The 21,968-nt window shown below is 46.5% G+C and overlaps 1 protein-coding gene across 2 annotated transcripts in view; it reads right to left on the reverse strand.

Moving 5' to 3' along the window:
* Positions 1-21,968, reverse strand: part of PGM1 (phosphoglucomutase 1) — a 48,581-nt gene that overhangs the window by 18,972 nt on the left and 7,641 nt on the right. Inside the window, exon 1 of one of the 2 annotated variants that reach the window (XM_088447840.1) lies at positions 7,399-7,731. The exons of the other annotated variant lie outside the window; for it this stretch is intronic. Within the exon in view, the coding sequence (XP_088303966.1) occupies positions 7,399-7,656 (258 nt within the window). The 5' untranslated portion in view covers positions 7,657-7,731. Of the gene's footprint in view, positions 1-7,398; positions 7,732-21,968 lie in introns of those variants that run through there. 2 annotated transcript variants of the gene reach the window in all.

The raw sequence follows: 21,968 nt of genomic DNA on the forward strand, positions 1-21,968 counted from the left end.
AACTCACCCCGGGGGTGCCTAACCCTAACCCTCCCTCCCCCTAGCCTAACCCTAACCTCCCCCCGGGGGTGCCTAACCCTAACCCTCCCTCCCCCTAGCCTAACCCTAACCTCCCCCCCAAGTGCCTAAGCCTAATCCCCCCCCCTTCCCCGCTGCCTAAACCTAACCCTAACCTCCCACCAGGGGTGCCTAACCCTAACCCTCCTTCCCTCCCTCCCCCTAGCCTAACCCTAACCTCCCCCCGGGGGTGCCTAACCCTAACCCTCCCTCCCCCTAGCCTAACCCTAACCTCCCCCCGGGGGTGCCTAACCCTAACCTCCCCCCGGGGTGCCTAACCCTAAGTCGCCCAGGGAGCCCTAAACCTAACCCTCCCCCACCCGCAACTGTCCACCCGCGGCGCTCGGCATCCCTTCGATCGGGATGCCGGGCGCCGGTCTCCCGGCGTCGGTGAAATGATCGGCGTCTACATCTAGACGCCAGGCATTTCACCTTTGCAGGGATATGACAGTCGGGAAGCCGGCTGTCCGATTGCATCCTGCAAAGACTCACATGGTGAGGGGTGTTTTAAGAGAGGAGGGGGCCCGCGTGTAGGCTCAGTGCGGGCCCGCTCCTCTCTGGCGGAGTAGTAGATTCTGGCTGCACATGCGCGGGTCTCCAGGAAAATGGCTCCCGCACCTTATTCCCGGAGACATCTCTAATGCGCATGTGCGAATCACCGGAAATATGGTTGCCGCCATTTTCCCACTGATTTTTGCTGCAGCACTCTAGAGACTGCAGACAGGTGAGTAAGCAATATACGGGTTGCAGGGTGTGGACTGCACAATGACAGGCAGAACAGAGCTTCTTCACAAAACACACCAAAAACATTTCAGTCATTTCTGTCTATTTTAAACCATAAAAGAGGTGTATACAGAACACAATACATGTACGTAACTTATGGGCAGAGTTGCACCCAGAGGTGAATTTAGCATTGATACAGCCTGAACTGATAACTGCCCACGTTTGTACCCGCTAATTGCCAACCCTCCGCCATTATATTTTTTTCTGGGACAATAAAAAGGAGATTTGCCAAAGACCAGGAAAACATCAAAAAGGAAAACAAAATAATAGAATAACATAAAAACAAACCTTAGCTGCCCGGCCTCGTACCCAGCTGGTAAAGTACAGTCACAGATGTTATTCTGCCAATTAGTTATATTAGGTTTTTATAGGGAACCTCACGTCCGTAACAAATATAAAAGTTTCTCACGGAACATATCTTTAGAAATAATTTTTTGAATTATACAACTATTATTCTTTATATGGAAAAGAAATGGGAGCGCTGACAGCGGCTGCTGGTTTAAAAAATTATTAGTAATTTTATTACATATAACACTATTAAAAACATCAAATAATGGAAATGCAGATGAATATAGTTAATTGGGCTTTAGTGCCACATAATATAAAGCATGGAGCCGGCTCCACCATATAATAATTGTTATCAATATGAAGATACTTCAGAAAGATTTCTACAAGATACTTATCCTATAACATACACATTAAGATATAACGGAGCGTGAAATAAAAAGTGCTGGTCACAGCCTATTAGTATGAATTAGTTGCTTGTTAGTAGTGGTCTCCACTTATACCCAGTTAGTCGAGGGTTAATGAAAAGTGAAGAAAACAACGCAGCTCTTTCCACACAGATAGAATGTTAACGTTGCAGTGTTAGTAATATAATGAAAAATAGGTGATTCCTATAGTAGATGTATTACCATCCAATCATTTCTGGTAGACAAAGCAGGGTATACTGTGGCATCCTCTACCCCAATCCCAGGGGGAGGAAACTCATGCAATAATTGTCTGCTCACAAAGGTAGAAGCGTGACAGCCAAAAAGTTTTTACCACTTAGTGCACCATGTGGTCCGGAGGTGCATGCGTCCTCAAGCAGAGGGACCTCTACTCCTGGATCCTGGCACTTCTTACCACTCTAAGTGGACCAGTCGACTGGATAGATAGGCTTCTAACCGCTGCTGGCTGGTACCCGCTCCGTCTACTCACTGCTGCACGCTGGCTGGTAGCCGCTCCGTCACATCCGGTGGTATATTTCCGGCTTCCGGTATGCGTGTCACCTGCGTTCCACGAGTCAACTGACGCGTTTCTCCGCCAAATGACGCGGCGGTTTCATCAGAGGAAACCAGCCAGCGTGCAGCAGTGAGTAGACGGACCGGGTACCAGCCAGCAGCGGTTAGAAGCCTATCTATCCAGTCCACTGGTCCACTGAGAGTGGTAAGAAGTGCCAGGATCCAGGAGTAGAGGTCGCTCTGCTTGAGGACGCATGCACCTCCGGACCACATGGTGCACTAAGTGGTAAAAACTTTTTGGCTGTCACGCTTCTACCTTTGTGAGCAGACAATTATTGCATGAGTTTCCTCCCCCTGGGATTGGGGTAGAGGATGCCACAGTATACCCTGCTTTGTCTACCAGAAATGATTGGATGGTAATACATCTACTATAGGAATCACCTATTTTTCATTATATTACTAACACTGCAATATTAACATTCTATCTGTGTGGAAAGAGCTGCGTTGTTTTCTTCACTTTTCATTAACCCTCGACTAACTGGGTATAAGTGGAGACCACTACTAACAAGCAACTAATTCATACTAATAGGCTGTGACCAGCACTTTTTATTTCACGCTCCGTTATATCTTAATGTGTATGTTATAGGATAAGTATCTTGTAGAAATCTTTCTGAAGTATCTTCATATTGATAACAATTATTATTATATGGTGGAGCCGGCTCCATGCTTTATATTATGTGGCACTAAAGCCCAATTAACTATATTCATCTGCATTTCCATTATTTGATGTTTTTAATAGTGTTATATGTAATAAAATTACTAATAATTTTTTAAACCAGCAGCCGCTGTCAGCGCTCCCATTTCTTTTCCATATTTCCGATTTTGATTGCTATTAAGTGCATTTCCAGATCCACTGTGTGGGGGCAGCAGAAGTGGTATATACTTTTTTCAGCTTAATTGGTGACATACATTGGTAGCGCCTACTTTTTTCTTTCTTTTTGTGATATATATTATTCTTTATAATTGATAACTACGAGCGGCTGCGCATGACACGGTTTTTATATGAGAGCACACCGCTAAACTGGGGGACAGCATAAAATGTGGTTTTATTTAATAATGCCGACTTAACACCTTTTAAAAATATATTATATGTGTACATAAGACAAAGATAATTGCTCACATAACCAAGTTGCAGAAGTTAGATAATAGGTCACTAGGAATATAACAATAATAATAATAATAATAATAATAATTAGACAAGTTGGTATTCACTGACCAATGGGTTGAACTTATTTCCCCTTCATCCTAAGGACCTGGAAGTCACAAGGAGTGAGGGCGGAAGTGCGGTTCCATGCCCATAAAGGCCCAAAAAAAAGAAGATTTTTTTTCGCTCTCTATGCCCACGTGGATAGTAGGGCACGACGATGAACAATAACTGATCACGTCAGGGTCCACTCGGTGAAGGGCATCTACACACTACCCTGACCATTGTGCAGTCCATCAAGGAACACATTGAATGGAGCAGGGCCGGATTATAGGGGGGGTGGGGGGGGGGGGCGACAAGGGGGGTCATCCCGGGCCCCCACACCTAAAGGGCCCCCACACAGCAGCAGCACAAGAGCAGGCACGTTATTAAGCCCCGCCCACCTCGTGGCAAAATGTCGTGATTTGCGGGTCATTCGGCTGGAGGCGTAGCCAGTATGACGCATTACCATTACAATTGTGTCATTTGGCTCCACCCCTTTCCGATTAACCCGCGAATCGCGGCCAAAGCCGCGAGGGGGGTGGAGCTTAATAACATGGTGCCTTCCTGCCAGGTCCTTTGCCCATCCACAAAATGCAGTGCAGATGGTGCAAGGTAAGTGTGTGTGTGTGACTTGTGTGTATGTATGTATGTATGTGTGTAATGTACAGTATGTGTGACACATGCATGTGTGGTGTATATATGTGTTTCCTGTGTGACTGTATGTATGTGTGTGTAAGTATATAAATGTGTGTGTGTGGTGTATGTGTATATATAAAATTCAATATATACAATTATATTGATCGGGGCCCCCCACAAAGTTGTTGCCCCAGGGTCCCCTCAAACCTTAATCCGGCCCTGGAATGGAGTCATGTGACCCAAGTGGGTGGAGCTGGAGCATGTATCACACTAATGAACAGAATAAGGAGAGTGTGTGGCCTGTCTCCAGCCATTAACATGCGTCTCTGCTCAACATACTAGACAGAAGCATTGTACAGAGCGGGAAGTAACAGATTGTGGGGTCTATTTACTAAGCAGTGTTATGAGACAGAGTGAAAAGTGATAAGAAAGTGATAAGGTGCCAGCCAATCAGCTCCAAACTGTCATTTTGCAAACACAGCCTGTGAGATGACAGTTGGGAGCTGATTGGCTGGCACCTTATCACTTTCCACTCTGTCTCCTAACACTGCTAAGTAAATAGACCCCCTATAGGATCTATGTGCTAAACCTTGGCGTACCAACCAATCATTTCCTAATTGTCATTTTTCGAACGTAGGGGTCTATTTACTAGCCCTTGGATGGTGCTAAAGTACCAGCCAATCAGCTCCTAACTGCCATGCCATGGTTGACTGGTACTTTGTCTCCATCCACTTTATCTCAATCCAAGGCTTAGTACATAGACCCCACAGCCTGTAAAGTGACAGTTAGGAGCTGACTGGTTGTACTTTATCTATTTTCAAGGCTTAGTACATTGATCCCTATGTCACCAGGAACAATGTACTATAATGAAAGTGAAGCGCAGGTCACATAAACGTGTTTATTACAACTCAGCAAAGGGCAGGATGGATCTAGAGCCTCCCATTAGGTGCTCAGATGTGTGACCAGCAGGGCCACAAAACAACGCACCAAAATAAAAATCCCCTTCCATAACTCATGCATCACTTTAATATAATGCTAAATCCAAACGGGATGTTTTACTATCCAAACCCATACACCAATAAACGTGCTCTTTGCGAAACCTCAATGCGAATGGCTGACTGAAGGCCCGTCGCATATGACCAGACCAGGGCGTCTCCGGCATGACGGGATAGAGCGCGTGAAAGCTATTTGCGTATAATCCCCACGTGGGATCTCCGTGAAGTTCATTCATAAATTGTATCACAGTATGAAAACGCACATTTCACGCAGAAAGAAAAAAAATCAAATGGAATTACATCCAACGCTAATGACCCTCCCAACCACCTCACTGCAGAAGACGGCTGGAGCCCGACCGTCCGTCCTCCCCAAATACGTTGAGACCGCAGTGAATTTATAATTAAACCTTGTCCCAATGATTCTGGTCACTACTGGGGAGTGGGGGAGGAGACGGCACAATAGCGACATTATTGCGCAGAAGTGCGCCGACATTAATGCGCTCCACTGCACTACAGAGAGTTATGTACTGCAAGGAGCGGGGAGGGGGGACAGTATTACGCTATCTCCCTTATCCTGCCACTTACACTGCTGGGTGTCCCCTCTTTCAAAGCAGGTGCCCCCAGAGAAGTCATGGAGGAGGTATCACACTTTCTATAGAGATAAAGTGGAGAAGTTGCCCATAGCAACCACTTAGCCTCAGTCTTTTTACAGACCGTGCTAGATAAATGATGGGTGAGGTATGACTGGTCGTCAATTCATAATGTCAACACTGGTGGCCCAGCAGCAACTTGCCCGCTCCCAATGACATGTTGCCTGTTGACATTTTACCAATGTCGACATCGTATATCTTGACGAGATTTATAAACGTCGACCCATCGCAAAGCGATTGAGAGGAAGTGCCGTTTGTGGGAGGTGACAGGGTGGTCAGCGAAACGCAGGCGTGTCAGTGCTTTTGAACGCCGTTACAGGGGCGTGCATAAATTAGCCATTGCGATGCCATACGCAGTTTGAGGTTTCATAGCGTGCAATGAGGTCAGCAATTCCTGAGTGAGGTTAGAGCTTGTGCCAGTGTGCGTGAGGCTGCGATGGTACTCACTGTTACCGATGGTTTTGCAGACTTGCTAAGTATTACGGATGTGTGTAAGGTAAAGTGGGCGTGCCGTTATGTTTGGCTGCCACGATATATCAATTGCAGTCATTAGCATATTTTGGCAGTGAAACTGCGTGCGTCATCGCAACTGTGATCGGCGCGCAATAGCGATCCGTAATGAATCAGGCCCTAAGTTCAGAGACTGAGGGTAGAACAAACAATAGGCCACGTTATTAGTTATTTTATGGTGATTGCATGTGATTACACCCAACACTACACAAAGCCCCCATCCCTATGTAAAAAAACAGGGAGTTCCCTCATTTAATGCAGTAGTTTTTTCCCATTTGTATAGCTGCTAGGCAGGCAGTCTATGGGAACGGGGGGTTTTATCTTTCAAGTATAAGTCCAAAAAATGTTTAAATCATTAACAATCAATTATCAATGTACTAAGCAGGGGGTCAATGAAGTTGTACACTCAAGTTTCAATAATGAAACAAAGTAATTATTTTAAAACTGATGTTTTAAACATTTTACAGCAATGTGACAGATATCTAAGGCTGGGTACACATCTAAAACGACCGGCAATCGTGCCAATGTTCAGGGCGATTTGCCTTCACCCTGGACATCGCATGATTGCCGGTACACACTTAAAAGATTTAATGATCAACGGAACAATCACTGTCCTTCATTAATATGTACAGCCTTACGTGCAATATCGTGCGATTGGCCGTGGAGCACGGCCAATCACACAATAACATATGCGAAGCGGAAGCACGAAACAGGGCACACACTGCACGATATACCAGATTTGTCATTCCGATTTGGTCAAATCGGGCCGATATCGTTCAGGTGTGTACCCAGCCTAAGACTTTTATCTACCAAAATACCCGATGCAGGAAAATGTGTACATGCATAATAAAAATACATAGATAAATGCACATACACACACATATGTATGACACACATATTTAAACTTTGAATCAGGGGGCAAATATCCAGGACCCACTTTTCATCGCTGCTAGAAATCCGGGGGAATCATCTCTCACTTAAGTCATTTGTCAAACGCGATTGAAAGAATCTTAAAAACTCATTTGATGCCGTCACATCCCTCCTGCTACAAAACAGGACATAAAATTCCGGCATTCAGCCAGGGAGAGAGTAACCGTGATCAAACCATCTCAAACACTAACATTTACAGAACATACATAGCTTATTATTATTTTGCACATCTGCTATGTAACAGAGAACGACGCACAACTGCAAAAATACCCCTCAAAAAAAAAAAAAACACAAGTTAAAAAAATTCTAGCATATATTATAGGAAAAAAAAAAAAACACACTACAAATTAGAGATATATTATACTAACCCCATTAGCAGCAGCCATTTGAACTATAGTTTCAATAGCAAACTTGTTGAAATATCGGCCATCGCCACCGACGACCACGGTAGACCCCTGGCGATCTCGCAGATCAATGGAAAAAAAAAGGCTTTGAATGAAATTTTGAAGGTAGTTTGTCTTGGTCTCAAAAGAATAAGTCTTCTTCCTGAGACCGCTGGTTCCTGGTCTCTGGTCCTGGTACGGTGCTGTGGGCAGGGTCAACAAGGGAAGGGGACCGTCATCCATTCCTTTAAATCATCAGAGGCCACCAAAAGTAAACAAACGCAAAGTAAAAATTGAATAAAATGAGGATTACATGGAAGAAGCCAATTTAAGAAAGCAGCAATGACAAATCCACCAGTAAGACATTCAGCGAGGGGAGACCAAAAATAGCTCCCTGGTTCCTAAGTCAATGTGGTTCCCTAAGTGTAACTGAAGAACGTTTCATCCACATGTCCAAAACCATCACTGTCACAGGAGGAAATATTTAAAACATATACATAGCATTTTACGTTACACCTTAGCGAAGTAATTCAAAGCATTCTCTCCAAACAGATCCCCCAATTGTTTGGACTCTGTGCAAGTTGGGAAAGAGGCAAAGCCAGAGTGCGGTTCCCCCAGCGCCGACGGAAGGAAGGCCGAAAATGACAGGCATTCCAGGATTCATCCGGTAGCGCTGGTTCTCTGCCAGACTTTATCTAACCAACACGAGGCAGAGATTGTTTAAGGGTGACAAAATACATAGCAGACTGCAATTCACCTGCCCCCATCCTAGTCCCAACACAAGCTTAGGCATGATTAACCCCTGGCTTTTGCACCTATTCTGAACTACAAGTTCCAGCATGCCCACCTGAAAAAATATTTACTGTGCAGTGACAGCTCTGCCCTCCCTGCTCTGTAGAGTCATGGCATAAGGTGGCAGGTGTTTCACTGCCATGAGCGCTGTAGTCACCCTGCAGTGTGCCAGGTAGGCTGTGCCCTGCCCGGCGCTATAGTATCACGGCTCAATGTACAAAGTATTGGGCAGCGTTCCAGCTAATGACAGGTATTCTAGGCAGTGCTTTGCCAGCCCGCCCTGTGTACCAAGTAGGCTGGGTAATGTCCTGCCATCTAGTGACATGGTGCCAGGAATTCTGGGAACCGCCTTGCTCTCTAGCTTCGTTGGGCAAACAAGCAGTGTTGGTCCCTGGCACTTTGCCATGCAACATGCACGCAGGCACTGAAGGGAGGAATAGTCAGAAGGTCCAGCAACTTGTATACAGATTTTTATTGACTTGTTTGGGCTGCAGGAGGTTTTATAGGAGGTTTCTTGGTTCTAGACCATCAGCGCTCTCAGTAACATGGCGTTATCCGTTCCCTCCCAAGACTAGTGGGAATTTTGTACTAAAGAGACATATCATGTACTAATAATTAAGAGGTTGCAACCTGAAGGAATATTCAGAAGATTTATGCAGAGGATTCTGCTAGAACGGCAGGAGCTAAAAAAAATAAGTCTGCGCAAATTGTTCTGAAATTTGTGTGCGCTTCTGTTGCATCTGCGCATTTAGGGTAATGATGCTGGTGTACCGATAGGTGTCCGAATGTGAAACGACCGAGAGGCTCAAATACCACTTGGTGCCACGTTAGATACCACCATTGGGTGCCCCAACGGGTCTTACACCAATGCTAGGTGCAGATTCTCCGCGTCATTTGTACACAACCACTTCCAGCGACACGCACATAATCTCTGTGCTTCTGAATATCCAACCCCCCCACCCAATCATTAGCCAATACATTTCTAATACATGTCACAGACCGTGCACCTGAATAAGTAATGCGATCCTGTGTGCAGACGCATATGTGTGTGCGTCTCAGATGCATATGCAATAGATAAATATCGTAACACTTCCTCGCACATCGTCAGTGCGTGCGACCCAGAATCAGGCGTGCAGTGTCAGAAACGTAAAATCGATCATACATATAAAGCTGCGCGAGATCCCAATCTGGGACTTAAAATGCGCGTACGCCAAAATTGTGAAGACTTAAAGTCCTACTGCACTCACCGAATATGACAAATCAATAATATTAAAAGCTGCATTGTAAACATAATTGTATTAATTAGACTAAGGGCCTGATTCACTACCGATCGCAACTGTGATTGCGCACGCAATCGGCCGATTGTTGCGTTCTGCGCATGCATTGCAGTGTGCGAAGACTTGACTGCGATCGCAGTGACCACGCAGTCCCATCGCAGAGTGGTTGACAGGACGTGACCGTTTGGGTGGTGATGGGGGGGTGGGGGGGGGGTCGGCGAAACGCTGGCGTGCCAGTGTGTTTGAACGCCGTTACAGGGACGTGCATAAATTAGCCATTGTGATGCCATACGCAGTTTGGGCTTTCATTGCGTGTGATGAGGTTAGCAATTCCTGAGTAAGGTCAGAGCTTGTGCAAGTGTGCGTGAGGCTGCGATGGTACTCACTGTTACTGATGGTTTCACAGACTTGAAAAGTATTACGGATGTGTGTAAGGTAAAGTGGGTCTTACCATGTCAAGTGGGTCTCGCTAGTCTTTTTTAGCGTGTCGCCGCGCCCTGCCCGATCTCAAAAGGGCAGAATGCGCACTGTCCCTTTTGAAGGCGCCTCTCTAAAACAGCCGGCGAGTTCTGTCCCCAAACGCGGGCTGCAGTGTCCCGCGGGTGGGAAAAACTGTGGTGTAGCAATCACTGCCGGTGAAGAGATGCATGCGCCCGGCATCTGTTCACAGAGAAGGGAGAGCTTGGGGGCAGCCGGCATGTCCGTAAGTGCCGGGAACGCCCCTAAGAGTGATGAAAAGGGGGCGCGTATTAAGGACCCCTTTTCTTGTAGCCAGGTCAACTTTATGGAACGCGCGCTTGAATGCCCTTTCTCTAGGGCGTGCCGGACCTAGAGTGAATACTAAGGGGTAAATTTACTAAAGTGAAGGTTTTTAGAAGTGAGTTTTAAAAGTGATGTTGCCCATAGCAACCAATCAGATTCTACTTAACATTTAACTAGCACCTTCTAGAAGATAATAGCTAGAATCTGATTGGTTGCTATGGGCAACATCACTTTTAAAACTCACTTCTAAAAACTCACACTTTAGTAAATTTACCCCTAAGTGGGGGATGCAGATGAAAGGTCGACAGTCATTATGTCGGCACTGGGGTGATGGAGCAGCAGCACGGGCGTCCTGCAGGACGTCTAGCGCTGCCTACTCAATATAAAAAAAAAAGTACAGCTTCCATAGTGTGCCTCAGCACAGGCACCAACACAGAAAACTGAGGTGGATGGGGGGTGTGGGATATAGGGGGAAGGGGCTGTGCCTGACAAAGTTAACTGTGTGGTGCCCAGACTCCTTTCCATCAACCTATACCCAGCGTAAAGCCTGTGTCCCCTATGGAGGAAGAAGAAAAATATTTTATGGGTTTTTTTTTTCACCATTTTTAAGGTTAGGCACCAAGGGGAAGGTAAAGCACCAAGGGGAGGGCTATGGTGAAAATACAAAAAAAGAAAGTAATTATCGTTTTTGTGTCAACCATTTCAACCTGTAGACTTTTTGCACCCATTAACTAACTGTTGATCCTTTACAGGGCCGTAGCTAGGGTAGTGCGGCCGGTGCCATCGCACAGGGCACCACAGGTCAGGGGGCGCTGTTTGGGCCTGTCAAATCTCTGTTTATTATCATTTTTGCTTGTAGCTTCCTCTTATGTCATCCCCAGCATCTCCTGGCCTCCCCTATCTCTTCCCTGGCCCTTCCCCATGAGGCCATGGCCTTCTCTCAGGTGCACTGTATTATGTCCCTATTTATCCCCAGCATCTCCTGGCCTCCCCTATCTCTTCCCTGGCCCTTCCCCATGAGGCCATGGCCTTCTCTCAGGTGCACTATATTATGTCCCTATTTATCCCCAGCATCTCCTGGCCTCCCCTATCTCTTCCCTGGCCCTTCCCCATGAGGCCATGGCCCTCTCTCAGGTGCACTATATTATGTCCCTATTTATCCCCAGCATCTCCTGGCCTCTCCTATCTCTTCCCTGGCCCTTCCCCATGAGGCCATGGCCCTCTCTCAGGTGCACTATATTATGTCCCTATTTATCCCCAGTATCTCCTGGCCTCCCCTATCTCTTCCCTGGCCCTTCCCCATGAGGCCATGGTCCTCTCTCAGGTGCACTATATTATGTCCCTATTTATCCCCAGCATCTCCTGGCCTCTCCTATCTCTTCCCAAAAAGTCTAGTTACAGCTCTGATCCTTTATATCACGCTCGTCAAGCGAACCAGGGGTCCCCCACCCAGGGCCGTAACTAGGGGAGTGTGAGCAGTGGACAGCACTGTCGCTGCCCCGCACCCGTTGCTTCTGGCTAGCAGAGTGCGGCTGGCATCGCTGCAGGAGTGCCACCCGGAGCGTCTTTTGGAAATCTCCAGACAAGCACCCTGCAGTTTGAAAAGTCGATCGGAGCGCCCTCAGGAGCTGGCTGCTGCTGCACCCCAGAGGTGCTGATGTCATGCGCTTAGTGGACGGGGCCAGCAGAGGGCGCAGCTGACCAACCCCATCTGTCCATCTCCAATGGGCTGCGCCCACCCCACTTTGAGGGCCATAGTTTTGCCGCGATTGCATATTGTGAATTACATTTTTCCCAAAGTTAGTCTGACAAATAGGCCAACCTTCATGTCACATTTTTATAAAAACTGTATACAATCTTGACCCAAATCAAAAGGTTAATGCACAACAAAGTTGCAGCCGGTGCCAGTGGTGGCAAAACCAGTAAGGAGTAAGCACAAATAGCGGCAAATTGCGGGCGATGTGCCCTTAAAACACCGGCAAAGGCACCCGAAATGACACCAAATTTGCGTATTCCAGTTTGCAGCCCGATAGGGGTGTGCATTAAAATACACAATTTAGGGATTAGCACAATCGCGTTACAGGAACGCAATAAATCGTGGGCTTCTCCGCCATTTTTTTTGGTTTACCCCTTAAAAGGCATCGTATTTATGGGAGGGGGTCGTTATATAAGATTACAATGACGTGTTTCATGCTGTAGCGGACGACATGCCACTTCGACACAAGGAGCCATATGAACAAAACGCTTACTGAATCTTAACATTATTATATTCAAGTCATTAAAACTTGGGCGTTATTATCCCATTTTATGCCCAGTGTCACCGGTGAGCAGATTCTTGTTTCAGTGACCTTAATGAAATTAGAAAGGATTAAGTTACTGGATTTAGGAACTAAATACTGAAGCGTCCACCTATCCCCATCTCGTGGGCTCTGTGTAAAGGTCACTGTGGGGGGAGGGAGGGTAAGCAGGTGGTACGTTTGGGTCCTGTTACAGCGGGGCTCCAGTAAACGAAGACGTAACCTCTGCCAGACCCAAACTGTATTCGCTGAGAGAGTGTGAACATAGAGAGTGATTATAGGCACGTAATTCAATTAATGAGCACACAGGATATTTCTAGAAAGGAGCAGACATGCAGCAGAGCTGGACTGGCCAAATCCTACAGTGGCCCCACTAATTATGCCAGCCAGGGCCCAGCACCGACGTTCATGCAGGGATAAATCAGTGCTGCCTCTACACCAAGGGTAGGCAATGTGTGTCACTCCAGCTGCTATGGAACTACACATCCCAGCGTGCTCTGACACAGTTTTGCTGTTAGGGAATTCTGGGTTGTGTAGTTCCACAGCAGCTGGAGCTCCAAAAGTTGCTTTTGCCTCTCTACCATTGCTGGTAGCGTATGTGGCCAGATACCCGTCCCACGTGGCCAAGATGGCCCGATTAACCCGATGCTGCAGTGCCAAAAGGACCACCAACGCCAAAATAAACTCCCTGTATTATGTTATGAGCCGCAGACGTGAATCACCTATGGCGGTTGCGGCTATGCAGAGCGTTAACCCCCTGTGCGGGAGAGGGAGCCCGGTGCTGGTGTGTTGTAGCATGCTGAGGACTGGAGGAGTAGCTCCCGGTACTGCCAGCGACAGCATGTGACAAAATACCGTACAAATGTTTAAATAAAATATACTAAAATGACGGTGCACCGCAGTGCAGCCTTGGTGTATAATGCACAGGGTATATTTAACAGTCTGGTAACATTATTTAAATGTATTTATATTTAATGTAAAATGTGTATTTAAGAGTAACAATACACCTTTTCCATGGTGGTCTAAGCGGACCTGGAGCCCCCCATGGGCTACTGGTTTCCCCCAGCCCGCCTCCCAGGGAACTGGACTGTCTTCCCCTGCAGCTTCATGTCTCACAGTGAGGGCCTGATTCAGAGCCGCTCGTAAGCGGCCGCTCGTTCGCTCCGAGCGATGTTCGCACATCTGCGCATGCGTATGGGTTGCACATCTGCGCATGCAGTGCGGTCGGAAATCGTGTGCTCGCAAAATAGCGAGTGCCTGCTAATTTGAGTGACAGGATGAAGCGTTTGTGGGCGGTAACAGGGGAAGGTGCTTGAAAACGGGGAGTGGAGATCCGAACGCAGGCGAGCCAAACGGTCAAAACGGGCGTTTTAAGGGTGTGCATAATTAACAAAGCAGCGTCATCGACCACGTCACTTGGTTGTCTTTTAGCCTGAACTGCTCGCATGATTGCGGTAGGAAAATGTTACCACAAGAATTGCGAGCAGTTCATACGCCTTTCGATGTACTCGATTAATCAAATAAATAGCGGAGATGACGTATGATGCGAGCGGCCAGGGGGCGTCTTTACAAAATAGTGAGCGCATGTTTCGTTCGCTCGCTCAGACAGAGGCGTCAACAGACCGCAAAGAGCGAGCGCTCAATTTAAATAGCCAGCCCCTTTTTCTGATCGAGCGTCCGCAAATAGCGTCCGGCTCTGAATCAGGAGGTGCAGGGAGAGCTGGCCAGCACAGCCAGCTCATTTTTACTGCAGCTCCAAAGAGCTCCCACTCGTTGGCACGGAGACTGCTGCCTGGGGATTTTGTCACTCTGCCTCTGGAGTCCAAATTCGGCCAGGGAAGGTGATAAAGGTCCCCCAGCAGAATTCTGGAAATTAGTTTTGTAGAGAACCATCTCGTCCTCCAGACTTGCTGACACCTGGGGTGTGGTTACCTGTTCAGGCAAGGCTACGATGACTGTATTCAGAGTGAATCGCGTGAACACACCCCTGGAATGCCTACTTTCGCGACAGGGGGTCGATGGGGACTTGCCTAATCTTGCGGGGTGCCGAGAGTGGCACCCTATTTTTGGGGGGCTACAGGCAGTACCAGGAGAGTGGGTAAGTATGGTTAAGGGACCCATGATGGGCTTACCCCTGTGGTATTGTGCGTTACAACTGGATAAAAAGGAGGACCTGCGAGTCCTGGAGAAGGATTGTACTTCTGTGACATCTGTATGCTGTAATTGTCCCAAGCACATTTTGGGAGGGTCTTTTTGAAAGCATTGTAAGCAATGAACATCTTGCCTTAAGACGCCTGCATCCACTTGTATCCTGTGACTACCAGAATGGCACCAATTGCTACTCCAAACAGGTTGTTCCGGATTGAGCCCAGTGTCTCCAAGCTGAAGCCTTTTGCCAGCTACTCAGTGCACACTGGTCCGTAGTGTGGGGACAGTGGAAATTACGCGGCACTAGGTGTTGAAGCAGCGTATCCACGCATACCAAGAAGTAGTTCCAGGTGCCGGAGGTAGGTACCTGGATGGAATGAGCTGTCCCAGGTCCTGGTGGTGGCAGAGAGTTACCCATCCACTACGCAGTGGGAGGAGTCAGTAACAGGTAGTTACTGATGGCGAGAGGGAATCCCTAGGAGTAGTGAAGTAAGACCCCTCAGGATAGTCAGGGCTGGGTAACCTCCCTCTATTCCCTCAGTGGCACAAACCTGGGATCGCCTGGCGGAGCGAGGTTATCAGATCACAGATATCATTTATATCTAGCAGCAATCACAGCTTTTACAATTGTGTCCCTGTATATCACGCTTGACGACATTCTGGCTGCCCCCTCCAGAAGGGGACAGCCAGGTAGGCACATCGGTTGGGAGCGAGGGGGCGTAGCGCGACATAAGAGGGCAGTGTATAATGGCAATAGTACTGGCATTGTAAGATGAGGGGGCGTGGCTACGATTATGCGATTCGGCAATCCTGCCTGTCTACTTTAGTCGGGGGAGGGGGGTCGGGTCAGACTGGCAGGGGTCAATACGCGATACTTGTATGCCTTTCCAGGTGGCCGGGTGCGGCACATGATTTTCTCGAGCCTGTAAATATTCTTATATTTCAGTACTGATCAACTGTAGTGTTCATTCTATCACCCTGCACCTGTCACAACCCATGCAGTTCCTCCTTCCTGCCTGGGGTGTCGCTCTCTGCTCTGGTGCTTTTAGCACACTCTTGTCTGTAACTCGGCAGGTTTTTGCATCAGCTGAGTGTGCTAGAAGCACCAAAGCGACACCCCAGGAAGGAAAGAGAAAATATATTTTATATATATACATACACACAACCGTTCAAAAGTTTGGGGTCACTTAGAAATTTCCTTAATTTTGAAAGAAAAGCACTGTTTTTTTCAATGAAGATAACATTAAGTTAATCAGAAATACACTCTATACATTGTTAATGTGGTAAATGACTATACTAGCTGCAAACGTCTGGTTTTTAAAGGAATATCCACATAGGTGTATAGAGGCCCATTTCCAGCAACCATCACTGCAATGTTCTAATGGTACATTGTGTTTGCTAAGCGCGTTAGAAGACTCATGGATGATTAGAAAACCTTTGTGCAATTATGTTAGCACAGCTGAAAACGGGTTTGCTCGTAAGAGAAGCTATAGAACTGGCCTTCCTTTGAGCTAGTTGAGTATCTGTAGCATCACATTTGTGGGTTCGATTATACTCTCCAAATGGCCAGAAAAAGAGAACTTTCATGTGAAACTCGACAGTCTATTCTTGTTCTTAGAAATTAAGGCTATTCCATGTGAGAAATTGCCAAGAAACTGAACATTTCCTATAACGGTGTGTACTACTCCCTTCAGAGAACAGCACAAACAGGCTCTAACCAGAGTAGAAAGAGAAGTGGGAGGCCCCAGTGCACAACTGTGCAAGAAGACAAATACATTAGAGTCTCTAGTTTCAGAAATAGACGCCTCACAAGTCCTCAACTGGCAGCTTCATTAAATCGTAGCCGCAAAACGCCAGTGTCAACGTCTACAGTGAAAAGGCGACTCCGGGATGCTGGCCTTCTAGCCAGATTGGCAAAGAAAAAGGCATATCTGAGACTCTCCAATAAAAGGAAAAGATTCATATGGGCAAAAGAACACAGACATTGGACAGAGGAAGATTGGAAAAAAGTGTTATGGACAGACGAATCGAGGTTTGAGGTGTTTGGATCACACAGAAGAACATTTGTGAGACGCAGAACAAGTGAAAAGATGCTGGAAGACATCTGACAATCATGGTGGAGGTAATGTGATGGTCTGGGGCAGCTTAGGTGCTGGTAAAGTGGGAGATTTGTGCAAAGTAAAAGGGATTTTGAATAAGGAAGGCTATCACTCCATTTTGCAATGCCATGCCATACCCTGTGGACAGTGCTTGATTGGAGTCAATTTCCTCCTCCAACAGAACAATGACCCAAAGCACACCTCCAACTTATGTAAGAACTATTTAGGGAAGAAGCAAGCAGCTGGTATTCTGTCTGTAATGGTGTGGCCAGCGCAGTCACCAGATCTCAACCCCATTGAGCTGTTGTGGGAGCAGCTTGACCGTATGGTACGCAAGAAGTGCCCATCAAGCAGATCCAACTTGTGGGAGGTGCTTCAGGAAGCGTGGGGTGAAATTTCTTCAGAATACCTCAACAAATGAACAGCTAGAATGCCAAAGGTCTGCAATGTAATTGCTGCAAAAGGAGCATTCTTTGAAGAAAGCAAAGTTTGAAGGACAAAATTATTATTTCAAATAAAAATCATTATTTCTAACTTTGCCAATGTCTTGACTATATGTTCTATTCATTTTGCAACTCATTTGATAAATAAAAGTCAGTTTTCATGTAAATCACAAAATTGTCTTGGTGACCCCAAACTTTTGAACGGTAGTGTGTAAAATATATATATATATATATATATATATATATATATATATATATATACACACACACACACACACACACACACACACACACACACACAGGGTGGTACAGGTGAAGATACTCACATGGAATGGCATGATATAGATAGACAGCAGCACACACACTTCAGCAATATAAGGGAGGGTGCTCAGTCGTAAAGAGTTAAGGCCCCCATACATCAGCAATCGTGCAATTTTCAATCGATTGTGTATAAAAATCTTTCCCTTTTTCGATCGATTGTGGCAATTCTGCAATCGATCGAAAAAGGGAAAGATTTTTTTATACACAATCGATTGCAAATTGCTGCAATCAATCTCTGATGTATGGGGGCCATTAGGTGGAGATTCAATTAGCCCCATTCATTTTACAGGTGTGAAGAAGGGTGGTAGCCTCGGGCTTTAATGGCTGAAGCTATTTCAGTAGAGCCCCTTTTTCTCGCCCATTACAATACCATGGTAACAGGCGTTAAAACAGAGAACGTAGTTAACAGGCTATATATCGGGGATTTCTTTTAAGGTCTGATCATATCGAGAAAAAAAATCCCTGTTAGTGCAGCCTGCGGGCTGCCTTCGAGGATAATGGACTAGTTCCCTCACCAATAGCACATTGTGTCTGCGGCTCCATGAGGGCTAACAGAGGACAACACACCAATGTATCTGCAACAAAAGTCTCAACTCATTTATTTAAAGAAAGCTCAGAACCATAATTGTAACAAAGATACTGAGCAGAAGCAGAAGGAAGAGTTTGCCCCAGCCAGACTAGATCACATCTTCCTCAAGGGTCTGCTCAGAGTGTACTGGTGGCCCTGTGTTTAAAACAGCCACAAACAGCACCCACATTCGTCAGAGAAGTGGGCGGAATGACGGCACCCAGGTGCCACCACCTTTTATATGAGGAGAGGTCTGAATTTCTGAAACATTATCAAGTAGTTTAGTTCTAGAGTTGAAAGATTTCCAGCAAATGGTCTCCCCCTTGTGGTAGCAAGGCAGAACTGCAACGATGAAAAATTAAAACAGGAGTGTAAACTTTCATTTAAAGTGAACGCTTTGCCTACGCACAGTGGATGCAGCATGACTTGTGGGCTTTACATATATTCTTAAAAATGAAGTCTGCCGGCACCCCCAGTGCCCAGTCCTGCCCGCGGTCTAGTGGAACACTACATATGTTTATGCATTGTGAGGCGCTGCGGAACACTTGTGACGCCATATAAATAAATAATAATAATATACACACACAAATACTACTTGCCTTCTCTCCTGGACTGTCCAGGAGACTCATGAATTTCGAGGAGATCTCCTTGACTCCCTGGAAAGTAGTGAAGCCTCCCAGGTCTCGCCCACACCCCTAATGTACTGGGCAGAGCCTTGTTCACAATCCGCTGTGAATCACATCATCGCCCCGCCCCATGGAGTGGTGGTAGGGGGGTACAGGAGACAAGATTATGCAAATCACATGACACCGCACACACCTTTCAATTGCCACTTACTACTCTCCACAGGGAAATAGACTTTTTAATTGTTTCTTCATAATCACGGTACGCCCAATTACACCCCCTTGTTACACCAGTACATTATTATAACCTCTGAGTTTAAACAACATTTAAGCAGCTGACGGATACGGAAGGAGTGAATGTAGTTTTTGACAAATTTTTATTTTAGCACCATTCTTGAAATCCTTGCATTGTGCACTCAGATATATATACACTGAAGTGCTAAATGTTTTTCGATAGCAGTATGTAAAGGTAAATGGCATCACTGTATTGACACGTCTTGGAAATGCCCGGACCTGCAACAGTTTAATCTGACATCTCATGAGTCAGTTTGAACACCAGCTGCTAGGCTACGTGAATTATCAGAGTTCAAATGGGGCACGATAGTGGGTTCCCAAAGGATGGGACATTCCATATCCGAAGTTGTGTGGACATTCAACATTCCTCAATCTACGGTGTCACATGTGTACCAGGAATACCTAATGGAAGACATTACCACCCACCGTGGACAGTGCAGTGGCCGACCACGGGTGATTAAGGATCATAACCAGCGGCGTCTGGCAAGAATTGTCCGTGGTAACAGACAAGTGACACTGGCTCAAATCACATCCACATACAATGCCGGAGGTACCAGACTCATATTCAGCAGGTCAGTGCAGCGTTCTTTAGCTTCCATGGGATATAAGAGCTGAGGACCCACCAGAGTGCCCCTGTTAACACTACAACACCGGACACAGAGGTCCATTCATACCCAAGATTCTGCACCTACAAATATCAGGGATCTGTAGGAAGCTATCCAGACAGCATGGGTCAACATCTCTCCTGAGGTCTTCCGTCCACTTCGATGCCACGTCGAGTAAAGGGGGTCCTATACTATACTAGGCATCTATCCCATGACTGTTGACACTTCAGTGTATGAATCACAGCTTCTCACCAAGGCTAGACAAGTCTCTTGATCATACTCCAACGTGGCCTAATCATGACAGGCACCTGAGTCGCTACATGAATATCATACAGACAACGTGGCCTAATCATGACAGGCACCTGAGTCGCTACATGAATATCATACAGACAACGTGGCCTAATCATGACAGGCACCTTAGTCACTATATGAATATCATACAGACAACGTGGCCTAATCATGACAGGCACCTGAGTCACTATATGAATATCATACAGACAACGTGGCCTAATCATGACAGGCACCTGAGTCGCTATATGAATATCAGACAACGTGGCCTAAACATGACAGGCACCTGAGTCGCTATATGAATATCATACAGACAACGTGGCCTAAACATGACACGCACCTGAGTCGCTATATGAATATCAGACAACGTGGCCTAAACATGACAGGCACCTGAGTCGCTACATGAATATCATACAGACAACGTGGCCTAATCATGACAGGCACCTGAGTCGCTATATGAATAACAGCGACTGTAGATCTTCCCTGGTGCGTTAATAGATCCTGTTGGATCTCCAGGATTTCCCCTCCTTCGCAGGAACATTTGATACACTGATACAATGTTATTATTAGATTATTAATGAGACTGAGCGCGTCCTAGCTACATCCAATAATGGCCCAGACAAGGTCACAAGAGCGGAAGAACCGAATGAAGTAACACAGCCATTAAAATTGTACATAAACAATCTTTGGAATTACACGGCCAATAACTACTTTGTGTGGATAATCAGTAATATTTCTATCTTCTGTGCATCTGTCTCCTCTCACTATACAGCAAACATCAGGAACTTAGGGGCATATTTTAATATTTTGTGCGGTATGCCCCAGTTATTAAAGGTTCCTAATCGTCGCATTTTGCGGCAATTAGGAACCTTTGATTGCCGGAATGTATCATTATGTACAGAGACGCCTGGACTGGGGCTCCAAAAGAAGCCCGTCCCAGCGATCAGTAAGAAGAGAAGTACATATGCGATCACTTTAAATCCTGCTACCTATATTTATTTGTATACCTTCAGCGTGTACCTTTGCACTTTACAATTGAGATAAAACAAAAGACTGAGGTTACCCCAGGTTATTCCCCAGGTGCCGGTATTACTGTATACTGAATGAAGGTGCGGCACCTTCGCAAACAGAACAGGATCTGTATGAGCGACACACACAGTACTGGCTCCAAGCCGAGTAACTCAGGAGCCAAACACTGGATTATTCTGTAGAAGGCGCGGGATTGCTACTTGTGGATTCAGCACGGATTAGTGACACGGCCTAATGAGTATGCACCATGAATATAGAATATCAGGAATTTACATCCTGGGGACTCTGGGATCAGTGTATTAAGGCAACACAACTAAATGCAGCTCATACATATTAATAGAAGCATTTATGGAGAAACCTTCACTCTTATTTCACATATACAGACAGTATTCACATGCTCCTGACTATCAAACTAACATATATAGGATGTAATCCTCACCAAGGGCCTGATTCATCGGGTCGATGGCCCCCCACTGCGCATGCCCATGCCGGTGTGCGCATGCACGAGAACCGGCCAGCAACGGGCGCTCCGTCGCTACAGGTCTCGCACCAAAGCGGGGCAGCTATCAATGGTGATTGACAGCTTGCCCCGTTTTGGGGGCGGGCAGGGGAGGATGGCTGGGCAAACGGAGGCGTTCCTGCAGGAACGCTTGCCGTTTGTGGGCAGCCCTACTGACATCACTCGTAATGTCAGTAGGTGGACTTCCTGCTCTATTAGAAGTCCACTGGGGCTTGCGGCCACGAGACCCTACCACAAGGGTCTCGTCGCAAGCCCGAAGGTCGCGATGGTCTTGACCATCGCGACCATCACCTGGCCACTCGCATAAGCTGTGGGTGGTCACCCACAGCTATGCAAGTGGCCAGAAGGCAGTCTTTAAAAAAAGGGACGCCCTGATTCAGAGCGAGCGCTCTCAAAGAGCGTCCGGCTCTGAATCAGGCCCCAAGTATTATGGATAGAGAGAGGCAATTCACTAGCTATGTATATGTACAGGGAACTTACAGATCCACT

This window comes from Taudactylus pleione, unplaced genomic scaffold, assembly GCF_031769625.1.
Source record: "Taudactylus pleione unplaced genomic scaffold, aTauple2 ptg000442l, whole genome shotgun sequence".
Taxonomy (NCBI): domain Eukaryota; kingdom Metazoa; phylum Chordata; class Amphibia; order Anura; family Myobatrachidae; genus Taudactylus; species Taudactylus pleione.